The sequence below is a fragment of the Hemiscyllium ocellatum genome (genome assembly GCF_020745735.1).
Source record: "Hemiscyllium ocellatum isolate sHemOce1 chromosome 27 unlocalized genomic scaffold, sHemOce1.pat.X.cur. SUPER_27_unloc_18, whole genome shotgun sequence".
In the NCBI taxonomy this organism is placed as follows: domain Eukaryota; kingdom Metazoa; phylum Chordata; class Chondrichthyes; order Orectolobiformes; family Hemiscylliidae; genus Hemiscyllium; species Hemiscyllium ocellatum.
The window spans coordinates 435,165-458,579 of NW_026867485.1; the positions used below are offsets into that span (position 1 = coordinate 435,165).

The 23,415-nt window shown below is 47.1% G+C and overlaps 2 protein-coding genes across 3 annotated transcripts in view; both read left to right on the forward strand.

Moving 5' to 3' along the window:
- LOC132807530 (oocyte zinc finger protein XlCOF6-like) lies at positions 1-12,751 on the forward strand. The gene is made up of 2 exons (XM_060821641.1): positions 1-964; positions 10,474-12,751. The coding sequence occupies exons 1-2, from the start codon at positions 266-268 to the stop codon at positions 11,719-11,721; spliced, it is 1,947 nt and encodes a 648-aa protein (XP_060677624.1). The 5' UTR covers positions 1-265; the 3' UTR covers positions 11,722-12,751.
- The window catches only part of LOC132807528 (zinc finger protein 239-like), a 26,548-nt gene continuing 6,994 nt past the window's right edge, over positions 3,862-23,415 (forward strand). Inside the window, exons 1-2 of one of the 2 annotated variants that reach the window (XM_060821638.1) lie at positions 3,862-3,909; positions 16,234-17,174. The gene's annotated coding sequence lies outside the window, so the exon portion shown is untranslated. Of the gene's footprint in view, positions 3,910-16,233; positions 17,175-20,248; positions 20,325-23,415 lie in introns of those variants that run through there. The other variant, XM_060821639.1, reaches the window with a different exon arrangement.

The following is a 23,415-nucleotide window of genomic DNA, read 5'->3' on the forward strand; positions in this document are numbered from 1 at the left end:
CTTTTCGATACTGACTCTCCAGCGTCTGCAGTCCTCACTTTGATGTCAATGTCTGACAGTCACTCAATCCATCGGGACCGCAACAATTTTTGACTGATTCTGTGAGAAGGAGCAAAGCTTTTTGGTTCCTGTTTCAGTCCGTTTTCAGCATCAGTGGGACTGGATGAGAGACCCTACTGTTGGAGTGCACTGAGTGTGGAGCCTGAAATAGTTATAAGGCCGGGGAAGAGCTCTACACGTGTTGTGTGTGGCTGAAGCTTCGGCCATGGAGAAACCCGAGGAATCCTGCCCCATGGAGAAACCGTGGAAGTGTGGAGACTGTGGAAAAAATTTCCGTTTCCCATCTGCTCTGGAGATTCATCGTCGCAGTCACACCGGGGAGAGGCCATTCCCCTGCACCAACTGCGGGAAGGCCTTCAGCAATTCCTCCGACCTGGTGAGGCACCAGCGGGTCCACACGGGGGAGAGGCCCTTCAGCTGCCCCGATTGCGGGAAGGCCTTCAGCAATTGCTCCGACCTGTTGAGGCACCGGCGAGTCCACACGGGGGAGCAGCCCTTCAGGTGCTCCACATGCGGGAAGGGCTTTACCCAGGCCTCCACCCTGTTGGCCCACCGGCAGCTCCACACTGGGGAGAGGCTGTTCATCTGCACCGAATGTGGGAAGGGCTTCAGCAATTCCTTCGCCCTGCTGACCCACCAGCGGGTCCACACGGGGGAGAGGCCATTCCCGTGCACAGAGTGCAGGAAGGCCTTCAACAGTTCCTCTGACAGACTGAAGCACCAGCGGTTCCACACGGGGGAGAGGCCCTTCAGCTGCCCAGAGTGCAGGAAGGGCTTTACCCAGGCCTCTGACCTGCTGAGGCACCGGCGGGTCCACACAGGGGAGAGGCCATTCACCTGCTATCAGTGCGGGAAGAGCTTTAGCCGCTCCTCCCACCTGCAGAGTCACCTGCGGAGATCACATGCCATCGCAGGGGGTTTAAAGCAGTGACGGCTGGAGACAAGGTATGGGTTTAAATTGGTGCATGAGGCAATACTTCTTCTAATTTATGGTTATGCCAAGGATCCAATTACAAAAGGACAGCTCTGTGCTGACAAATAGTAAAGAAAGTGGGGGTGAGGGGGCAGGGGGAGAAGTGTGTGCACTTAGACCTTGAGCTGTTTTAAAAAAAAAAGATACTTTTTCTACACCTTTTTGCTGAGGGGATCTGAAGCTGTAACAAAGTTGGGTTGCAATAAAGGGTTACCTGAACTTACCATCGGGCTCAGACTCTCATTGAAAGCTTTGAGCTCCAGATGGTTTTTGTTTAAAGCTGCTCTATTCGTTCAGCCTCCTGCACTAAGTTTCCAATGTCATGTATCAGATGGAGCAGTGAATGAGTAGCTGGTATCATTAGAAATTGTAAATTTTTTAGGGATGCAGGTACTGCGTTGTTTTATCAGCATTGTAAAGTTTCCTGGTGGAAGTGTGGGCTGTGTTCACTAGAAACGTTGTGGAGGTGTCAGTGTTGGACTGGTGTGCACAAAGTTAAAATCTCACAACACCAGGTTATAGTCCAACAGTTTTATTTGGAAGCACTAGCTTTCAGAGCGCTGCTCCTTCATCAGGTAGCTGTGGGGCAGGATCCTAAGACACAGATTTTATAGTAAAAGATCAGTTTCATGCAACTGATGGGTTATATTGAACAAACCTTGATTGCTGTTAAGTCTTCCATCTTTAGAATATGCTGCAGGTTTCTGTTCATTAATATGTAAATCTCAGAACTACTTTTAATTCATGTTCTCAAGATGACTTAAGGTTTTATAAAAATAGGTGACATCTCAGCTCAGACAATGCATGAAAGGTGTGAGGTTCGGTCTGTCTGTATCCCAATCTTGAATCAGACTGGTTCTATTTCCAAAGTATGAGTTGATAAAATATGACATGGATTGATTGCCTTCATTAACTGCCTGCCGATGTTTCCACAAAAAGCACACATTGAATCTATCTGCAAATATAATACTGCAAACGCAAATTCATCCCATGGACTTGTATGTATGTGCGTGTATGAGAGAGTAGTGTGAGTGCGTGTATTTTTGCACGTGTGTATGATGGAGTATGAGCCTGTAAGCGGGTGTGTGCATTGGTGGATTTGTGTGTGTGTCTGAGAGAGACCATGTGTATGAGAGAGGGTCTGTGTGAGTGTGAGGGTGTAGTGGGGTCACCCAAGGTTATCCTCATGGGTTCTGAACTTGGCCATCAACCTCTGCTCGGCCACTGAAAACAGTTAAGCAGTGACACAACACACATCGGAGAGGACAGAGTGGCACTTGTCTCTCAGAAGGTGGGAGGCTCTGGATGGTATCATCCAGGGTAAACACACGCTGGAGGACCTTCGGCTCAGACAGATTCAGCTGGAAGCCAGGCTGCAGACACGGTGGTGGGTGGGGGGATCTTAACCGGACACTTTATTCTGGGAGATGGTCATTCCCCTCAGGACAGCTTTCTGATTGCGTCAGGGATTGTCTCCGTTCTCTGCAGTTGCCAGCAGGAGGCCAGATGATATTATTGTCTGTCTGGTGCCAGGATTCAGGAACTGATAAGAAGAGGGAGAGAGAATGGATGGTGATGACTCTACCTGGGAAATGGCTTATTATTAAAATTAAGAATAGCTAAAATGATATATTGAGAAACATTATTAAAGCATGTTCAATTTCATAAAAAAGCTGCAGACATCTTTTGAAACTCGCATTGAAATATGTGCAGTTAGGCCACAGTTGAGGACGGGCTGTAATGGGTGAATGGCCTATTCCTAGTCTTGTGAAATTGGCTCTGACTACGTCGAAAAAGAATCATAGAGTTGTAGAGCACAGAAAGAAAGCCTTTGGTCTGGGCTGACCAGATGTCCTAAATTAATGTAGTCTCATTTGCCAGCACTTTCCACATATCACTGTAAACCTTCCTGTTCATGTCCCCATCCTTATAAATGTTGTAATTGTACCACTTCCTCTGGCAGCTCATTCAATACACGGACCACTCTCTGCGTGAAACAAGTTGCCCCATAGGATACTTTTCCCCTCTCACCCTAAAACTAATGTCTTCTACTTCTGGACCTTGCCACCCCAGGGGAAATACCTTGTCTATTTACATTATCTATGCCCCTCATGATTTTATAAACCTCTATAAGGTTACCCCCTCAGCCTCCAATACTCCAGGGAAAACAGCCCCAGCCTATTCAGCCTCTCCCTGGAGCTCCAACCCTAACAACATCCTTATAAGTCTTTTTTTATCCCTTTCAAGTTTCACAACAGTCTTCCCACTGAGTGATCAATAGGCTGTGAACAATCTATTTTTGTTGGGGTGTAAGAGAGGGCGTTTCTTGAGGCCAATTAACTTTCACACTGTTTTTATTTCTAATCCGAGGTCCCTCCAAATTTTTCCCCATTTACCCTAAACCTTTGCCCTAAGCCTTAGGACCCCAACCTTGGGGAAAAGATATACAAAAGTTGAGCAGCCAAACAAATGCAGTAGGACTAAGAAGTCGAGCCACAGATGGGGAAAAGAAAGTGGCTCCAGCCTTTTTTTCTCCTCCTGGCATTTGGACACTTCAAACCTGTCAGTAATACCAGCTCCCAGGATCTCCAGCCTCTCTGTCAGCAAGCACTGCGCATGCTCCTCGGAGTCAGCAAAAAAACTGCGCCGCCAGCTGCTCGGTGTCCGCGCACACGGCTCGCGTCCTTCTTTTGATGGACCAATAGGAAGCACTGGAGGACCGGAAAGAGACTGGTCCTCCTGCCAATCAGAGCGCCCCTATTGTCCGAATACGGAAGTTGGAACATGAGCTTCGGAAGTTGCTGTTGTTGCTCCTCTCTCTGAATGAAGATTGAACTTCACTCTAGATTGCAACCTCCTTCCTCTGTCCAACATCTGTGAGTACGGCACTCTCTTTTCTCATCCCATTTTCCGTTTCTTTTCTAAATTCTGAGCTTCAATTGTTGACTTGCAGCAACTGAAAGGAAATGGGGTGAATGGGGGGTTGGGGGAACAGACTCTGCAAATGTTGGTTCAGGTCTGTCTCCATTGGCAAACGCATTAACACAATGTGATGATTTTGCCTTTGCTGTGGAAGAAAATGCGGAAAAAAGGTCATTGTTTAGATGCTTATAATCTGGGATGTGGAGAAAGTGAGGGCTGCACATGCTGGAGATTAGTCGAAAAGTGTGGTGCTGGAAAAGCACAGCAGGTCAGGCAGCATCCGAGGAGCAGGAGTGTTGGTGATTTGGTCACGAGCCCTTCATCAGGAATGATGTGTGGATGTACAATGGGGTCTCAGCAACCTTCCACACCAGTCACTGCCAGTTGTCAGACAGGGTGTAGCAAGCAATCAGCAAGGCAAGTGGTATATTAGCAGGAATTCAGAAGTTGGGATGGCTTTCTGTGATCAGGCAGTCATTGAATATATTCAAGCCTGTGTTCATCTGATTTCTGAACAACAAAGAAGTGGATGGTGATGGGGGAAGGCAAAAATAATGGTTTTAAGACCAGAACAGTTACAGAGTCATACAGCACAGAAACAGACACTTCAGTCCAGCTAGTCCATGCTGGCTATATTATAAACTAAACTAGTCCCACGTAGTTTGGCTCATATCCCTTTGAACCTTTCCTACTCATGTACTTATCCAAATGTCTTTTAAATGTTATTACTGTACCTATATCCATCACTTCCTCAGGACATTGATTCCACACACAAACCACTCTTTTTCAAAAAAAGGTGTTCCTCATGTCTTTTTTAAAATCTTTCTCCTCTCTCCTTAAAAGTTTGCTCCCTAATCTTGAAATCCCCACCTGAAGGAAACAGCACCAGCCACTCACCTCATTGACACCCTTCTTGGTTTTATAAACTTCATAGGTAACCTCTCAACTTCCTGTGCTTCAGTGAAAAATGTCCCAGCCTATCCACCTAGATGTAGGTATATTCATATCCAGTTATGATCTGTTCGGTGCTGGTGCATGCTCAAAAGACCAAATGGCCTACTCCTGCTCCCAATTCTCTCACTCTGTGTCCAAGACAGCAAGAGACCATAAGACAGAGGAGCAGAAAGTAGGCCATTCAGCCCATCAGGTCTGCTCATACCACACAATCGTGGCTGATATGTTTCTCAACCCCATTCTCCCACTTCCTTCCTGTAACCCTTGATACTCAAGAACTTATCTATCTCAGTCTTAAATATCCTCAGTGAACTGGCCTCCACAGCCTCATGTGGCAATGAATTCCATGGATTCACCACTCTCAGGCTGAAAAGTTTCTCCTTATCTCCCTTCTAAAAGGTCTTCCCTTTTCTAGTCTCTTTCAGGTCCTGGTCTCTCCCACTAATGGAAACATCTTCCCAATGCCCACTTTGTTTAGGCCTTTCAATGTTCTGTATGTTTCCATTAAATCTCCCCTGAGTGAGTGTGTGGGCCTGTGTTAAGGACTAATCCAGACCACTCAAAACATTTTAAGCAGGCAGCCCCAGACCATAACTTTGTAATTTGGTTTAGTCAGTGTCTAGTGAAAATTATCTGGAGTAAATGAGCTCAGTTGACTACTAGATTTTAAAACAGTCAAAAATGTATTCTCAAAATTACACAATGCAACACAAAGATCAGAATAAAGAACGCCTACAGAACTCAGCCTATCCAACTAGACTCAGTTATGCTGTTCTGAATATACACAACAGTCCCAATAAGCCAACTCCCTTTGAAACCCATTATAAATGGGACACATGCTTATAGGTTGAAGTTGAGAGACAGGAAAGAGAGAGAGAGAGTTTCCACACAGCTCCCTGTTGAACTTGCAACCAGTTCAAGACTGAACTAAAACTGCTCAGGTCACTTCTAAAACATGACCAATTTGGCCTGAAGTCACATCTGTTTAGATATAAGCAAAAGGTCTCTCAAAATTCTTTTCATCTCTGTTCAAACCAGACTGATCAGAACCTGGCCGGTTTATTACCTCTCTGAAAAAAGTCATGGACAGCGTCTCCTTGAGCCAGGGAAAAGCTTTTAGTCCAAAAAAGGAACTAGCTTTGTGACACCTGTTAATCAGCATGAACCAGACCCTTCAGGATGAGATGCAGCAGGAATTAGGTTCAACAAAGTGAGAATGGAGGGAGATTGCGTGGGATGGAGATTTTCAGCTTCCAGGGAATTAGAGAGGAAAAAGAGTTTGCTGTAAATTAGAATTGATCGGATGGGCCAATGGGCTGAGGAGTGGCAGATGGAGTTTAATTTAGAGAAATGTGAAGTGTTGCATTTTGGTCAAGCAATCCAGGCAGGACTGACACAGTGAAGGGGAGTGTCACAGAACAGAGAGACCTTGGAGTGCAGGTTCATAGTTCCTTGAAAGTGAGTCTTAGGAGGTCATGGAGTGGCTGTACAGGACATTGGTTAGGCCACTTTTAGAATACTGTGTTCAGTTCTGGTCTCCCTACTACAGGAAAGATGTTGTGAAACTTTGAAAGGGTTCAGAAAGGATTTTCAAGGCTGTTGCCAGAGTTGGAGTGTTTGAGACACAGGAAGAGGCTAAATAGGCCAGGGATATTTTCCGTGGAGCATTGGAGGTTGAGGGGTGACCTTATAGATGTTTATAAGGGGCAGGATAGGGTGAGTACCCAGGTTAGGGGAGTTCAAAACTAGGCAGCATATGTTTGCGGTGAGAGGGAATGATTTAAAAGGGACCTGAGGAGCAACTTTTTCACGGAGGGTGGTAGAGGCTGATACAATTCCTACAAAATTTAAAAGGTATCTGGATGGGAATATGAAGAGGAAGGGTTTAGGGGGATATGGGCCAAATGCTGGCAAATGATTTAGATTAATTTAGGACGACTTGTTGGCACAGATGAGTTGGGTCGAAGGGTCTGTTTCCGTGCTGTATGACTGTAATCGTCTTTGGTGAAAGCAGAAGTGTGGTTGTGAAGACTGGACTTTCAGAGCAGCTTTCAAAGATGTTTTGCCTTGATTTGGAACAGAAGAAGTTGCAATGAAATCTTTCATTTGTGAGACAGCAACTGAGTGAGTGAATACATCCTGGAAAGTGGAAATTCATTGAATTGTGGGGATGAAGCCCTACCCTATCCAGTCATTTCTGATGGTAGATGAGACCAGGCTTCAAGATGAGGGGGAGTAGATTTAGGAGAGAGATGAGGAGGAACTGCTTTTCCTGGAGAGTAGTGAATCTATGGGCAATTTAGCACGGCCAATCCAAATCAAGGCCAGTGAGCAATGTCGTGATCTGGAGAATTAACATCAGAGAATGATAGAAAGGGACAACGAGAGTAAATATACCAGCAATCAAAACTGGATTCTAAAGATCACAAAAATTGAAAATAAAAACGGTGTGTCTGAATGTGTGCTGCATTGTAACAAAAGCGAATGAATCAACTGCACACATTGAAGAGAATAATTATGATCTGAGATTCCTCACAGAGACATGGCTTCAGGATGACAAGGATTGGATTCTGAACATTGAGGGGGTCGTCAAATGGAAAGCAGGATAATGGGAGAGGTGCTAATGAAAGCACAGATCACAGGGGAATCTGGTGTCAGCTTGGATTGCAGGTCCTGGTTTCTGTCTTCTGTTGATTTTCCTGTTCCAACAGAGTAAGATGTGGGTCTGCTCTCAGCTCTGCTGGATTTCTGCTGAAGCTTTGACCCCATCCACCCCCACCCCCACCCCTTTACACTTCTGGAACAATAAAACATTCAGTCAATTGAGACCCAACCAACAGTCTCCCAATCTCTCAAACCAATCAGACACAAGAGTGTAGTCATTGCATGGAATCAAACAAGAAAAATGAAACAAAGTTAAAAATATATAGGTGCTTCTGCTTAATTAGATTAGATTCCTATAGTATGGAAACAGGCCCTTCCACCCAAAAAATTCAAACTGATCCTCCGAAGAGTAACCAACCCAGACCCATTTCTCTACATTTACCCCTACCTAATGCACCTAACAGTATGGGCATCGTGGGTGGCACGGTAGCACAGTGGATAGCACTGCTGCCTGACAGCGCCAGAGACCCGGGTTCGATTCCCGCCTCAGGGAGTTTGCACATTCTCCTCGTATCTGCGTGGGATTCCTCCGGGTGCTCCGGTTTCCTCCCACAGTCCAAAAATGTGCAGGTCAGGTGAATTGGCCATGCTAAATTGCCCGTAGTGTTAGGTGAAGGGGTAAATGTAGGAGAATGGGTCTGGGTGGGTTGTGCTTCGGTGGTGGATTTGTTGGACTGAAGGACCTGTTTCCACACTGTAAGTTATCTAATCTAAATTTAGCATGACCAATTCACCTGACCTGCACATTTTTGGCCTGTGGGAGAAACTGGAGCACTCGGTGGAAATCCGCTCAGACCCGGGGAGAATGTGCAAACTCCCTGAGGCGGGAATTGAACCCGGGTCCCTAGTGCTGTGAGGTAGCAGTACTAACCACTGAGCCACCATGCTGCCCCCAAATGTTTGTTCATTGGGAAGTAAACCAGAAATAGAGCTTTCCCAGGATTCTTATAGTGCCCTACTTGAGGAATACTCTCTCCCTTACATCTAACTATTAGCTATTATTTACAACAATATTTACACCAACCTAAATAAAGCATCTGTTATCATATAGACACAGAGATATACAGCACAGAAAGAGACTTTTTTCTCCCTCATGCATGCATGCACACACGTAATTGGCAGGATGTTCTAGGATTTACACATTATTGATACCTGCAACCCATTCGAAACGATGAAAGACTTAATCCCGGTCTGTTCAATATGTAATTTCAATGGCAGGATGCTGTAATGTTTTTTCCATGAATTCTGTGCCTTGTGATCTTATTCTCCACAATCACCTGATGAAGGAGCCGCGCTGTTAACACCAGTCCTTCCAAATAAACCTGTTGGGTGTTTGATTTTTAACTTTGTCCAGGTTAGGTTGGATTGGCCAAGCTAAATTACCCGTAGTGCCCAGGGATGTGCACGTTAGGTGCATTATTCAGGGTGGTAGGGGGATGGGTGTAGGTGGGTTACCCTTCGGAGGGTCGGTATGGACTCCTTGGGCCGAGTGGCCTGCTTCCACACTCTGGGAATTCTCTGAAAGGAAGGGATTACCCTGTTGCAAACTGCAGGGCTGCGCAGGCGCAGTGCGCGGAGCTGTTGTCGGCCTTTCCCCGCCCCCTCGCTTCATCTATGACGTCACAACGCGGAAGTGGCCCTGTCAGTTTCAGAGTGAAACTCCCTCCCTCTGGGCAACTCTTCATCCTGGGAGGGAGTGGGGGTAACATCTGTTCACTTGAAGCAACTGGAGTGATTCCAGGGAGGGGGCACACTCTGCAAACTCAGGTATGTGTCTGAATTACCCGGGTGAGGAGGGACGGAGGGATGGGATGGGGCTGTTTTCCCCATCGCGCCAGAGTCTGGAGGGTGACATTACAGACTTTTTATAAAAGCATGAGGGGCATGGATAGGGTCAAATAGACAAGGTCTTTTCCTGGGGATGGGGAAGTACAGGACTAGGGGGTAATAGGTTTAAGGCGGGGTTGGGGGGAAGACTTAAAAGGGATCTAAGGGGCAACTTTTTCATGCAGAGTATGATGCGTGTAAGGAATGAGCTGCCAGAGGAAATGGTGGATGCTGGTACAATTACGGCATTTAAAAGGCATCTGGATGGGTGTTTGAATAGGAAGGGTTCAGAGGGATATGGACCAAGTGCTGACAAATGGGACTAGATTGATTTTGAGTATCTGGTTGGCATGGAAGAGATTGACCGAAGGGTCTGTTTCTGTGCTGTTTATCTCTATGACTCTGGCTTTCTACTAACATTTGCCACGTCTGTATGTTCAGTTTCTCTCTGGTGTCGGTGTTAATGCTCCCCCCCCCCCCCCCCCCCCCCCACTTCCCAGGGACGTTAATGTGAGAACAGAGGGGGAGCGGGAGGGAGAGTGAGATGGTGCTTTCAATTTTGCGGAATAACGAAGGAAACGAATGTTCCCCCAAAAGTAGAGTTGCTTGTTCTGAATTTCTACCCTGGACTGACGCTGATGACTTTTGTAATCTCTTTTTACAGAGTATTTGACGATCTGAGGACAAAAGTTTCAAAATTAACTGAAGAAGGGCTTATGCCTGAAACGTCAACTTTCCTGCTCTTCGGATGCTGCCTGACCAGCTGTGCTTTTCCAGCACCGACTGTCCAGTAACTACAATCCTCACTTTGTCGTCAATGTCTGACAGTCATTCAATCCATCGAGACTGTAATAATTTTTTACTGTGATTCTGTGAGAAGGAGCAAAGTTTTTTGGTTCCTGTTTAAGTACGTTTTCAGCATCAGTGGGACTGGATGAGAGACCCTACTGTTGCAGTGCACTTGAGTGTGAAGCCAGAAACAGCTCTACAGCCTGGAAAGAGGAATTCACGGTGAGGAGGGGCTCTACACGCATTTGTGTACAGCTGAAGCTGCGGCCATGGAGAAACCTGAGGAATCCCACCCCGTGGAGGAATCGTGGAAGTGTGGTGACTGCGGGAAAGGCTTCCGTGCTCCATCTGCCCTGGAGATTCATCGGCGCAGTCACACCGGAGAGAGGCCATTCATCTGCCCCAAGTGTGGGAAGGCCTTCAGCAATTCCTCTGCCCTTATGAGGCACCGGTGGGTCCACACAGGGGAGAGGCCCTTCAGCTGCCCTGATTGTGGGAAGGACTTCAGTTATTCTTCTGACCTGCAGACCCATCGACGGGTCCACACGGGGGAGAGGCCGTTCTCCTGCACTGTGTGTGGGAAGGCCTTCAGCACCTCCTCCACCCTCCTGACCCATTGGCGGGTCCACACTGGGGAGAGGCCATTCACTTGTTCCGAGTGCAGGAAGGGATTCACTCAGGAGGGCAAGTTGCGGATGCACCAGCGGGTCCACACTGGGGAGAAGCCTTTCAGCTGCCCCGAGTGTGGGAAGGCCTTCAACGATTCCTCTTCCCTTCAGACCCACAAGTGGGTCCACACACAGGAGAGGCCGTTCCCCTGCACAGAGTGCGGCAAGCTCTTCAGCAATTCCTCCACCCTGCTGAAGCACCAGCGGGTTCACACAGGGGAGAGGCCCTTCAGCTGCCCCGAGTGTGGGAAGGGCTTTACCCAGATGTCCGTCCTGCTGATCCACCAGCGGATCCACATCGGTGAGAAGCCTTTCTGCTGCCCTGAGTGTGGGAAGGGATTCACTCAGAAGGGCAACTTGCGCACGCACCAGCGGGTCCACACCGGGGAGAAGCCCTTCAGCTGTCCCGAGTGCGGAAATGCCTTCAGCGATTCCTCCACCCTACTGAAGCACCAACGGGTCCACACGGGGAAGAGGCCATTCCCCTGCCCCGAGTGTGGGAAGGCCTTTAGCAATTCCTCCGACCTGCTGAAGCACCAGCGTGTCCACACGGGGGAGAAGCCCTTCAGCTGTCCCGAATGTGGGAAGGCCTTCAGCGATTCCTCCGCCCTGGTGAAGCACCGGCGGGTCCACACGGGGAGAGGCCCTTCAGCTGCCCCGAGTGTGGGAAGGGCTTTACCCGGGCAGCCACCCTGCGGAGGCACCAAGGAGTTCATGTGCCATCACAGGGGGATTGAAGGAGCGACTGCCGAGTGCCATTATGGACTGGGCTATCAACCCAGTTCTGGAACTCCCAGGTTTGAATCCCACCGCAGCAGATCGCGGATTTGGAATTCGGTCAGAAATCTGGAGGTCAGAATCTAACAATGAAACCATCGGGCGGGGTGGGGGGGAAGCCCCATTCTGATTCAGTCACATCCTTTTTAGGGAAGGAAACTGCTGTTGTGGGAAAGGATTCACTCAGTCGTCCCAGCTGCATCCTTTCCCTGGTCTGGCCTACACGTGACTGCAGACCTACAGCAGTGTAGTTGACTCCACCTGCTTCCACCCACTTCTTTCCCTCCCCGCAGATGGGCGGGGAGAAACTTACTTGGAGACAGGGTATGGGTTGAAATCGCTGAGTGAGGCAATACTTCCTCCGGGTTAAGGCTGTAACAAAGATCCAATTACAAAGGGACAAGTCAGTGGTAACCAATAGTAAAGAAAGTGGGGGGTTGGGCTTTGATCTTGAGCTGTTTAAAAAGCAGCTACTTTTTCAACACCTTTTTGCTGAGGTGATCTGGAGCTGTAACAAAGTTGGGTTGCAATGAAGGTAACCTGAACTCTCTGGACGAGCTGACCAAGGCCCTCGAGTCCTTCGAAAAGAATAAAACTCCCAGAAGCTACGGCTTACCGGTCGAGCTCTATTCCGCTCTGTGGGACTTGATTGGCCAGGACCTGCGGAGGTGTATGTCAGTATGCTTCGAGCAGGTACCATGAGTGAATCCATGAGGAAAGGCATCATCACCTTCATCTACAAGCGGAAGGGGGAGAGGGAGGAACTCAAAAATTGGAGACCAATTTCACTGTTGAATGCGGATTACAAAATCCTGTCAAAGGTAATCGCCAACCGGGTCAGGTCTGCTCTGGGGTCGGTGATTCACCCTGACCAAACCTGTGCTGTGCCAGGCAGGAAGATCACTGAGAGTATCGCACTCCTCAGGAATACGATCGCCTACAAGCAGGACAGAGGGTTGGACACTTGCCTGATCAGCCTGGACCAGGAGAAAGCCTTTGACAGGATATCACACAGGTATATGAAAGATGTTCTCTCCAAAATGGGCTTTGGGGAGGGAATCTGCAATTGGATCAGACTGCTCTACACCAACATCATCAGTGCAGTCTCAATCAATGGCTGGGAATCAGATAGCTTCCCAGTCCGATCTGGAGTCAGGCAGGGCTGCCCTCTCTCTCCTGCCTTGTTTGTGTGCTGCATAGAGCCATTTGCCAAGTCTATCAGGAAGGATGCAAGCCTGAGAGGGGTGACTATTCCTAGTAGCGGGGGCCTGCAGGTTAAGGCCTCCCTGTACATGGATGACGTTGCCATTTTCTGCTCGGATCCGTTGTCCGTGCGCAGACTCATGTGCATTTGTGACCAGTTCGAATGGGCCTCGAGGGCCAAGGTAAACCGAGGCAAGAGCGAGGCCATGCTCTTCAGGAACTGGGCCGACCAATGCTCGATCCCCTTCACCGTCAGGACCGACCACCTGAAGGTGCTGGGTATTTGTTTCGGGGGGGCTGGGGCGCGTGCCAAGTCTTGGGAGGAGCGTATCAGCAAAGTGAGGCAGAAACTGGGCAGATGGAAGCTACGGTCGCTCTCCATCACGGAAAAAAACCTGGTCATCAGGTGTGAGGCACTGTCATTGCTATTATACATGGCACAGATCTGGCCTATTCCCAGAATCTGTGCCGCTGCAGTCACCCGGGCCATCTTCCAGTTTATATGGAGATGGACTGGGTCTGAAGGGACTCGCTGTACAAAGATCTGGGCAACGGGGGAAAAAATACACCCAATGCCACCCTCACCCTGATGGCCACCTTTGTGTGTGGCTGCATCAAGCTGTGCGTGGATCCCTGGTACGCAAACACCAAGTGTCACTACGTACTGAGGTTCTACCTGTCCCCGGTGTTGCGAAGGATGGGCCTGGCCTCGCTGCCGCGGAACGCTCCGAGTAGTTGGACCGTTCCGTATCACCTGTCCTTCGTGGAGAAGTTTATGAAGAAAAACACCTTTGACCACAAGTCCATCAGGAAGTGGTCAGCACGTAGTGTCCCTGAGACCCTTTGGAAAAGGAGAGGGTGGATCCTATCGAGCGGTTCCCTGAGCAGACTGTCAAAGCCATTTGGCAGAATGCCTCATCGCCAGAACTTTCCAACCAGCACCAAGACATGGCTTGGCTGGTGGTGAGAAGGGTTCTACCTGTGAGATCCTTTATGCACGCCCGGACTCTCTGCCGCACCGCACGCTGCCCTCGAAGCGGCTGCGGGGGTGGAGGGGTGGGGGGGAACGAGACTGTCACACACCTCCTTCTGGAATGTGCCTACGCAGATGAAGTCTGGAGAGGAATGCAAGTGGTGTTTGTCGAGGTTCGTTCCGAGCAGCGCCGTGACGCGGGACTCCGTGCTCTACGGCCTGTTCCCCGGGACGCACACCGAGACAAATATCAACTGTGCCTGGAGGATCATCAACTTGGTGAAGGACGCTCTCTGGGTGGTCTGAAACCTGTTGATCTTCCAGCTGAAGGAGTTGACCCCGACTGAGTGTTGCAGACTGGCACATTCCAAGGTCCAGGACTACGTGTTGAGGGATGCGCTGAAGCTTGGGGCAACTGCCACTAAGGCGCAGTGGGGAAAGACCACTGTGTAACGTCTGCCTGCCTAATGAAGAACAGGGGGCCCATGCAGTCATTTGGGCTCTGCTGACACCTCAGCTCAATATATGGGCATATGATTGAAAAATGTACAGACCTGTATATAAAAATGATAAATTCTGATCTTTGTATGTAAATGTTTACATATGTATGGCATGACCAACTGTACAAACCATCAAATTATTTTATGAATATATTTTTGAAATAAAAAATTATTGTATCAGACATGCGAGCTGTGCAAGGTTACCTTATGACATCTCCCACTTAGTTTAGACTGGCACTTCTTTATAGGAACTTATCTCGGCACCAGACGCCTAACTCAGCTGGGTAGGTTTTTCCCACCTGATGGATAGCTCAAGGCCTGTAGGAGTGATCAGTCAAGCACACACAGATCTGTCAATTAACTTCTCTTCCTTATGAATTATTGTCTTTCACTGTTATCTGTCTAATTAAGAACATGCAATGTTTTTATAAACTTTTGTATAAAGGAAGCCACTTTGTATCAGTACATTGGAGTAGCCTGCTGGGGCACTTGAAGAGCTGCTACCCTACACTGCTAGGTTATTAGAACCTAGTTAGTTTAGCGTTTGGGTATCAGTGTTACATTGTAACAGTGATGCTACTAGTGAATAAAGGGGATGACTAAGATTAAACTAAACTGTCTGTAAGAGGTTTTTATTCCAGACTTCCAAAGAGTACGATCTTTGGGACGAACCAAGAAAGAGAGGCTTACGGGTCTGAGTCCATAAGGGCTTCCCTAGGCCATGTCAAATCTGTACTTTAACAATAGCAGGGGATAAAACAAGAAAAATGAAACAAAATTAGACATAAATGCACATTTGGTGCTCATGCTTAAAGGTTGTTCATTAGATAGTAAACCAGAATTGGAGTCTCCCAGGATTCTTATCATGCCCTACTTGTGGAATTCCCACTCCCTTACATCTAAGTATTAGTACCCAGCTATGACTTATAACAATACTTTCATCAACAGAAATAAAACGTCTGTTATCTAATAGACATAGAAATATACAACACGGAAATAGACTTTTTGATCCAACACATCCATGCTATCCTATATAAGTCTAGTGACCCATTTGCCAGCATTTGGCCCATATCCCTCCAAACCCTTCCTATTCACACACCCATCCAGGTGCCTTTTAAATGCTGTAATTGTACCAGCCTCCACCACCACTCTGGCCTATTTACTCTACCCACCCTTCAGGATTGTATGAACCTCTACCCGGTCACCCTCAGCCCCGACACTCCAGGGGCAACAGCCCCATCCTATTCAGCCTCTCCTTATACCACAAATTAACCAACACTGGCGACATCCTTATCAATCTGTCCTTCACCCTTTCAAGTTTTACAACATCCTTCCTGTCCTATAGCAGGGAAACCAGAATCGAATGCAATATTTCAAAAGCGGCCTAACCAGTGTCCTAGACAGCTGCACCGTGACCTCCCAACTCCTACACCCAATGGATTCAATGGGCCAAATGGCCTTTTTCTGCACTGCAGGGATTTTATGATTGCTTCATATAGTGTATATCTGATATTCACTGTTGTACAGGCTGCATGGCTATGAATGTTCACCTTCTAATGTTGTAATGGAATTACATCCTGTATTTCTTGTAATAATTTTTATTTAATAGGTCAGCAGGAAGTCATTCAGCAACTTTACTGGCTTTCTTTTCTGAAGGATCCTTGACATGTCATTTTCAAAACCTTGACTCAGCTCCATTTCCAGCCCCTTTGTAGGAAGGTTGTTCCAGGTCATTGTCACCTAAATGAAGTTTTCCTCTTAATATATACTTCACGCTACCTGGCTGCGTGAGGGTTTTCGGGTTTTTGTGTCATGGATAATATATGATCAGCAGGTATCTGGCAATCTACAGGAATTGTCACCGATGTTATGTTCATTTGACTGGACTGACCGTGATCAATTATTTTGTGATTTTATTTGCAGGAAGACATGGGGAAAGAAATCTGAAACCAAAAGACACATCAACTTCTGGCAGAGCCACTTGATTCACTGGGACTTTAATATCAGCAGCCATTCACATCGAGAAGACATGTTTGCTTTTGTTTGCTTGAAAGATTTTGGACACTGGTGTGGCAGGAAGAATACTGAGACACCTGAGTGAGGGAGATTCAATGCGCTGACTGTGAAAAGTGCTTCATACCATTTACTCAGCTTGGAGGATCAAAATCTCACCCCTCACGGTGGGGAGAGACTGTGTACCCTTTCCGTTTGTAATTTGAAACACAGAGTGACACAAGGAAAGCTTCCCCCCATGTGGAAATGTTGGTACTGTGGGAGAAGATGCCCTTTCCTATCGATGCTGGAAACCCACAGACGCGGACAGGGATTTAGTGAGATGGGCCATCTGCAGACGCACCAGCGGGTCCATGTGGAAGAGATGCCGTTCAAGTGCTCCATGTGCGGGAGGGAGTTCACTCGGTCATCTACACTGCTGGCCCACCAGCGGGTCCACACCGGAGAGAGGCCATTCACTTGCTCACCGTGCAGGAAGGGCTTCACCCGCTCCTCCCACCTGCAGAGACACCAGTGAGTTCACCTGCCATTGAAGGAGCTTCAGCCGAATGCTATTATCGACTGCATTAATAACTCAGTTCTGGGGACTCCTGGGTTTGAATAGCAGATGGTGGAGTTGGAAGTCAGTCAGAAACCTGGAGTTCAGAACCTCATGATGAGAAAAACATCCCTATCTGATTCACTCATGTTTTAGGGAAGGAAACTGCTGTTGTGGGAAAGGATTCACTTAGTCGTCCCAGCTGCAGGCTTTACCTGGTCTGGTCTACACGTGACTCCAGACCCACAGCAGTCTGGTTGACTCTCGACAGCCCCTCGGCAAATGAGCGGGGAGAATCTTACTTGGAGACAAGGTATGGGTTGCAATTGCTGAGTGAAGCAATACTTCCTCCGGGTTACGGCTGTACCAAGGATCCAATTACAAAGGGACAACTCAGCTGACCAACAGTGAAGGAAGTGGGGTGCAGGGGAATGTGTACGCTTTGACCTTGAGCTGTTAAAAATGCAAATAAGCTACCTTTTCTCTGCCTTTTTGCTGGGAGATCTGAAGCTGTAACAAAGTGGGTCACAATAAAAGTTAGGCAGCATCTGAGGAGCAGGAAAATCGACATTCCAGGCAAAAGCTGATTCCTGATGAAGGGCTTTTGCCCGAAATGTCGATTTTCATGCTCCTCGGATGCTGCCTGACCTGCTGTGCTTTTCTAGCACCACTCTAATCTAAACTCTGATCTCTAGCATCTGCAATCCTCACTTTTGCCACGATAAAGGTTACCTGAACTTACCGAAGGACTCAGACATGGAAGGCTATGAGATCCAGCAGGTTTTTCTTTGAAAGCTGCTCGTTTCTTTCAATCTCCAGTGTGAGGTTTCTAATTGAAGGAGCAGTCAATGTGTAGCTCGTATTATTCGAAATTGTTCATTTTTCAGGACTGCAGTTTCATCATTTCCTCAGCATTGTAAAGTTTACTGACACCAGTGGGAGGTGTGGGCTGTTTTCATTAGAAACAAAGTTAAAAATCACACAACACCAAGTTATAGTCCAACAGGTTTATTTGGAAGCATTAGCTTTTGGAGCGCTGCTCCTTCATTGGTTGCTGTGGAGCAGGATCATAAGACAGAGTATTTGTAGCAAAAGGACATTGAATGATATATTGAACAAACCTAGATTGCTTTGAAGTGTTTCATCTTTAGAATGTGTTTCAGATTTCAGTTCATTAATATATAAATCCCAGAACTTCTTTTAAGTCACAGTCTCGAGATAACTGAAGGTTTTATAAAAAGAGGTGACATCTCAGCTCAGACAATGCATGAAAGGTGTGAGGTTTGAGCCTGTCTTGAGTCAGACTGGTTCTATTTCCAAAGTAGGAATTGATAAAATATTACATGGAGTGATTGCCTGCAGATTGTGCACTTTTTGAACAAAATAGAATGTATCTACAAATATAATTCTGCAAATGCAAATTTACCCCATAGTCTTATGTGTTTCTTTGCTGCACAGGACCTCCAACCAACACTATACCCCAGATATATTGATGATCTTTCTTCCTCTGGACCCATGGTGAGGAGTCACTGAACTAACGACACTGATATTAACATGTTTCATCCCACCATCACACTCACCATGGACTACTCTTTCATATCTGTCTCATTTTTGGACACATGCGTCTCTATCAAGGATGGGTATCTCAGCACTTCTCTGTACCGCAAACCCACGGATAACCTGACAGTGCTACACTTCTCTAGTGAAACATATTAAATAACTATCCTCTATGGACAAGCCCTTCACATACACAGGATCTGTTCAGGTGAGGAGGAACGTGACAGACACTTGGAAGTACACAAGGATGCTCTCATAAGAACGGGGTACAATGCTCAACTCATCAACTGCCACAGCGAGAAACTGTAATGATCTTCGGAGACAGACATGAGCTGCAACCAATATGGTTCTCTTTGTTGTCCAGTCCTACTTGGGAGCCGAAACACACTGTCATGTTCTTTGCAGCCTGCAACATAGTACTGATGCGGATGAGCACCTCGCCAAGTCCTTCCCCATACCTCCACTTCTCGACTTCAAACAACCGCCAAACCTTAAACAGATCATTGTTCACAGCAAACTGCCTGGCCTTCAGGGCAACATGATACAACCCTGCCATGGCAGACGATGCAAGACGTGTTAGAGTGACGATACGTTACCATCATGACACGTGGGGACACCACCCACCATGAGAATGGCAGGTACTCACGTGACTCAGCCAGCATTGTTTATCTCATACTCTGCAGGCAATGATGCCCTGAGGCATGGTATCTTGGCGAGACCGAGTGGAGGCTACAGTAACGGATGAATGGACACTGTACAATCATCAGCCAGGAATGTTCCCTCCCAGTCGGGGAACACTACAGCAGTCCAGGACATTCAGCCTCGGACCTTCAGGTGACCATCCTCCAAGGCAGACTTCAGGACAGGCAACAATGGAAAGTGGCTAGGCAGAGGCTGATAGCCAAGTTTGGTACCTATGGGGATGGCCTCAACCAGGACTTTGGGTTCATGTCACACTACAGGTGACCCCACTAGACTAAACACTCTCCCACACATACACGCACACAAGCACGCATTCACACAAACACACTCATGCAGACCCTCTCTCATACACATCCACTCTCTCTCAAATGCTCACACACACACACCCTCTCACAGCCTTATACCCCATTACACCCGCACACAGACACAATCACTTGGTTTCGCCTGTACACACACACACATATGTTTGTGGGTTGAATTTGTACTTGCAGAATTACATTTTATTTTGCTCAAAAACGCTGTACCTCCCACTTTAGAAATAGAATCAGTCTGACGTAACATTGGGACACAGACAGACTTTAACTTAACACCTTCAATGCATTATCTGATTGAGATGACACCTATTGTGAAAACCTATCTTGAGAACATAACTTTTAAAAAGTTTTGGGATTTACATACGAAGGAATCAAAACGAACATGGTCATTCTAAAAGATGATAGAAGTAAGCTACATTTGTTTAATATTACATCCCATGACTCTGCAATCCTGTTGCTCAAGAGTCTGTGTATTATGATTCTGCTCCACAACCACCCGATGAAGAAGCAGCGCTTCGAAAGCTAGTGATTCCAAATAAATCGGAAATAAGTAAATAAACGGTTGGACTATAACTTGGCATTGTGTGATTTATAACTCTGAAACTCTGTCAGTAATAACCAGCATCTCCATACTGCGCATGCTCCTCGGTGTCAGCAACCACTCCGCGTGTTGCTCATGCGGCACGGGGAAACGCCCCACGGTCTTGTTTTGGTGAACCAATGGGACGCTCTGGAGGACCGGATGGGGACTGGTCCTCCTGCCAATCACAGAAAACCCATAGACTGGATGCGGAAGTAGGATCATGTGCTTCTGGGGTTGGTGCTGCTTCTCTCTGAGTTAAGATTGAGCTTCAGCCCAGACTGCAACCTTCTTCCTCTGTCCAACATCTGTGAGTATTGTGCTCTCTTTTCTCACCCCATTTTCCATTCCGGGTTCAGCTGTTGACTTGCAGAAACGGAAGCGAAATGGAGTGAATCCAGGGAGGGGACAGGTTCTGGGAAAGTTAGTTCAGTTCTGTGTCTCAATTGAAAAACACAGGGCAAATTCAGGAACCTTTTATCAGAAATGATGTGTAAATGTACAGATGTAGATGTCATTCTGCACCAATCGGTGCCAGTTGTCAGACAGATGCAGCAAGCAATCAGCAAGGCAAGTGGTGTATTAGCAAGAGGAATTGAGCTGAGAGGTGGGGACGCCTTCCTGCAGTTAGGGCGTCATTGAATACGTCCAAGACTGAGTTCATCTGATTTTTGAACAACAAAGTGGATGGTTATGGGGGAAGGCAAAAAAAATGGTTTTAAGACCAGTATAGATTGGTTACAGAAACAGACCCTTCAGTCCAACTAATCCATGCTGATCAATTATCCTAATCTAGTCCTATTCGCCAGCACTTGGTCCATACCCCTTTAAACCCTTCCTATTTATAGACCAATCCAGATGCCTTTTACATGCTGTAATTATACCAGCCTCCACCACTTCCTCTGGCTGGTCATTCCATACACGCACCACTCTCTTGTGAAAAAGCCCCCCTTAGCTCCCTATTATATCTTTCCCCTCTCACCCTAAACTTTTAGTTCTGGACTCCCCACCTCACAGAGAAGACTTTGTCTATTTGCCCTCTCCATGCCCCTCTGTAAGGTCACCCCTCAGCCTCTGACACTCCAAGGAAAACAGCCCCAGCCTATTTAGCCTCACCCAAGAGCTCAAATCTTTCAAACCTGGTAACATTCTGGTGAATCTTTTCTGAACCCTTTCAAGTTTCACAACATCCTTCTGACGGTAAGAAGACCAGAGTTGCACGCAATATTTCAAATGTGGCCTCACCAATGTCCTGTACAGATGCAACATCACCTCCCAACACCTTTACTCAATGCTCTAACCAAGAAAGGACAGCATACCAAATACTGCCTTCACTATCCTATCTATCTGTGGCTTTACCTTTAAGGAACTATGAACTGCAGTCCAAGGTCTCTTTGTTCAGCAACCCTCCCCAGGACCTTACCATAAAGTGTATAAGTCCTGCACTGAAATATTTCCAGCTTATCCACCTCGGTGTAGGTATCTTCATATCCACTTATGTTGGTACAGGCTAAACAGCCTGTTCCCGCTCCCAATTCTTTCTGTGTCCAGGAAAGCAAGAGACCATAAAACAGGAAAATAAATTAGATGTCTCAGCCGATCGGGGCTGCTCTGCCATTAAATCATGGCTGGTAAGTTTCTCATCCCATTCTCCCACTTTCTCCCCGTAACCCTCGATATCCCCCTTGATACTCAAGAACCTATCTACCTCCATCTTAAATATACTCAGTGACGAGCGTCCACAGCCTTCTGTAGCAGTGACTTCCACATGTTCACCACTCTCTGGCTGAAATGATTTCTCTGTATCTTTGTTCTAAAAGGTCTTCCTTTTATTCTAATGCTGTGCCCTCAGGTGCTAGTCTCTCCTACCAATGGAAACATCTTCCCCATGTGCACTCTGTCTAGGCCGTTCAGTATTCTGTCTGTTTCAACTAGATTCCACCCACCCCCTCCCGAGTGTGGGCCTGTTGATCAGCATGGACCAGACCCTTCAGGATGAGGTACAGCAGGAATTACGTTCAGCAAAGTCAGAATGGAGGGAGTGTGTGTTGGATGGAGATTTTTCAGCTTTTCGGGGGTGAGAGAGGAAAGAAAATTCAATATAAATTAGAATTGATAAGATGGGCTGATGGGCCAAGGAGTGGCAGAATGAGTTTAATTTCAATAAATGAGGTGTTGCATTTTGTAAGGCAAATCAGGGCATGACTTACACAGTTAATGGGGAGTGTTGCTAAACAAAGAGACCTTGCAGGTTCTAGTTCCTTGAAAGTGGAATTGCAGGGAGACATGATAGTGAAGAAGGCATTTGGTACGTTTTCCTTTAATTAGATTACTTACAGTGTGGAAACAGGCCTTCGGCCCAACAAGTCCACACCGAACCCGCCGAAGCGCAACCCACCCATACCCCTACATATACCCTTACCTAACACTACGGGCAACTTAGCATGGCAATTCACCTGACCCGCACATCTTTGGACTGTGGAGGAAACCGGAGCACCGGAGGAAACCCACGTAGACACGAGGATAACGTGCAAACTCCACACAGTCAGTTGCCTGAGGCGGGAATCGAACCAGGTCCCTGGCGCTGTGAGGCAGCAGTGCTAACCACTGTGCCACCGTGCTGACCTTTACTGGTCAGAGCATTGAGTATAGGAGGTGGGAGGTCATTGTCATGGCCACTTTTGGAATAGTGTGCACAATTCTGGGCCCCCTCCTATGGAACAATGTTGTGAAACTTGAAAGAGTTCAGACAAAATTTACAAGGATGTTGGCAGAGTTGGAGGGTTAGAGCGATAAGGAGATGCTGAATAGGCCAGGGATAATTTCCCTGCAGCATCAGAGGCTGAGGGGTGACCTTACAGAATTTTATAAGGGGTATGGATAGGGTGAATAGCCAAAATCTTTTCCCCATGGCAGGGGAATCCAAAACTGGAAGGCATAGGTTTCACGTGAGGGGAGAGAAATTTAAAACGGACCCGAGGGGCAACTCTTTCACACAGAGGGTAGTGCATGTTTGGAATGAGCTGCCAGAGAAAGTGATGGAGGCTGCTACAATTACAACATTTAAAAGGCATCTGGATGGGTATGTGAATGAGAAGGCTTTAGAGGGATACAGGCCAAATGCTGGCAAATGGGACTAGATTATTTTAGGATATCTGGCCGGCATGGATGAATTGGACTGAGGGCTCAGTTTCTGTGCTGTATGACTCTAATCATCTTCCGTGAAAGCAGAAGTGTGATTGTGAAGACTGAACTTTGAGAGCAGCTTTCAAAGATGTTTTGCCTTTACTGGACTCGGAAGTTACAATGAAATCTTTCAATTGTGAGACAGCAACTGAGTGCGTCCAGGATTCTGGTGGAAAGTGGGAAATCATTGCACTGTGGGAATGAAGTGGTTTAAG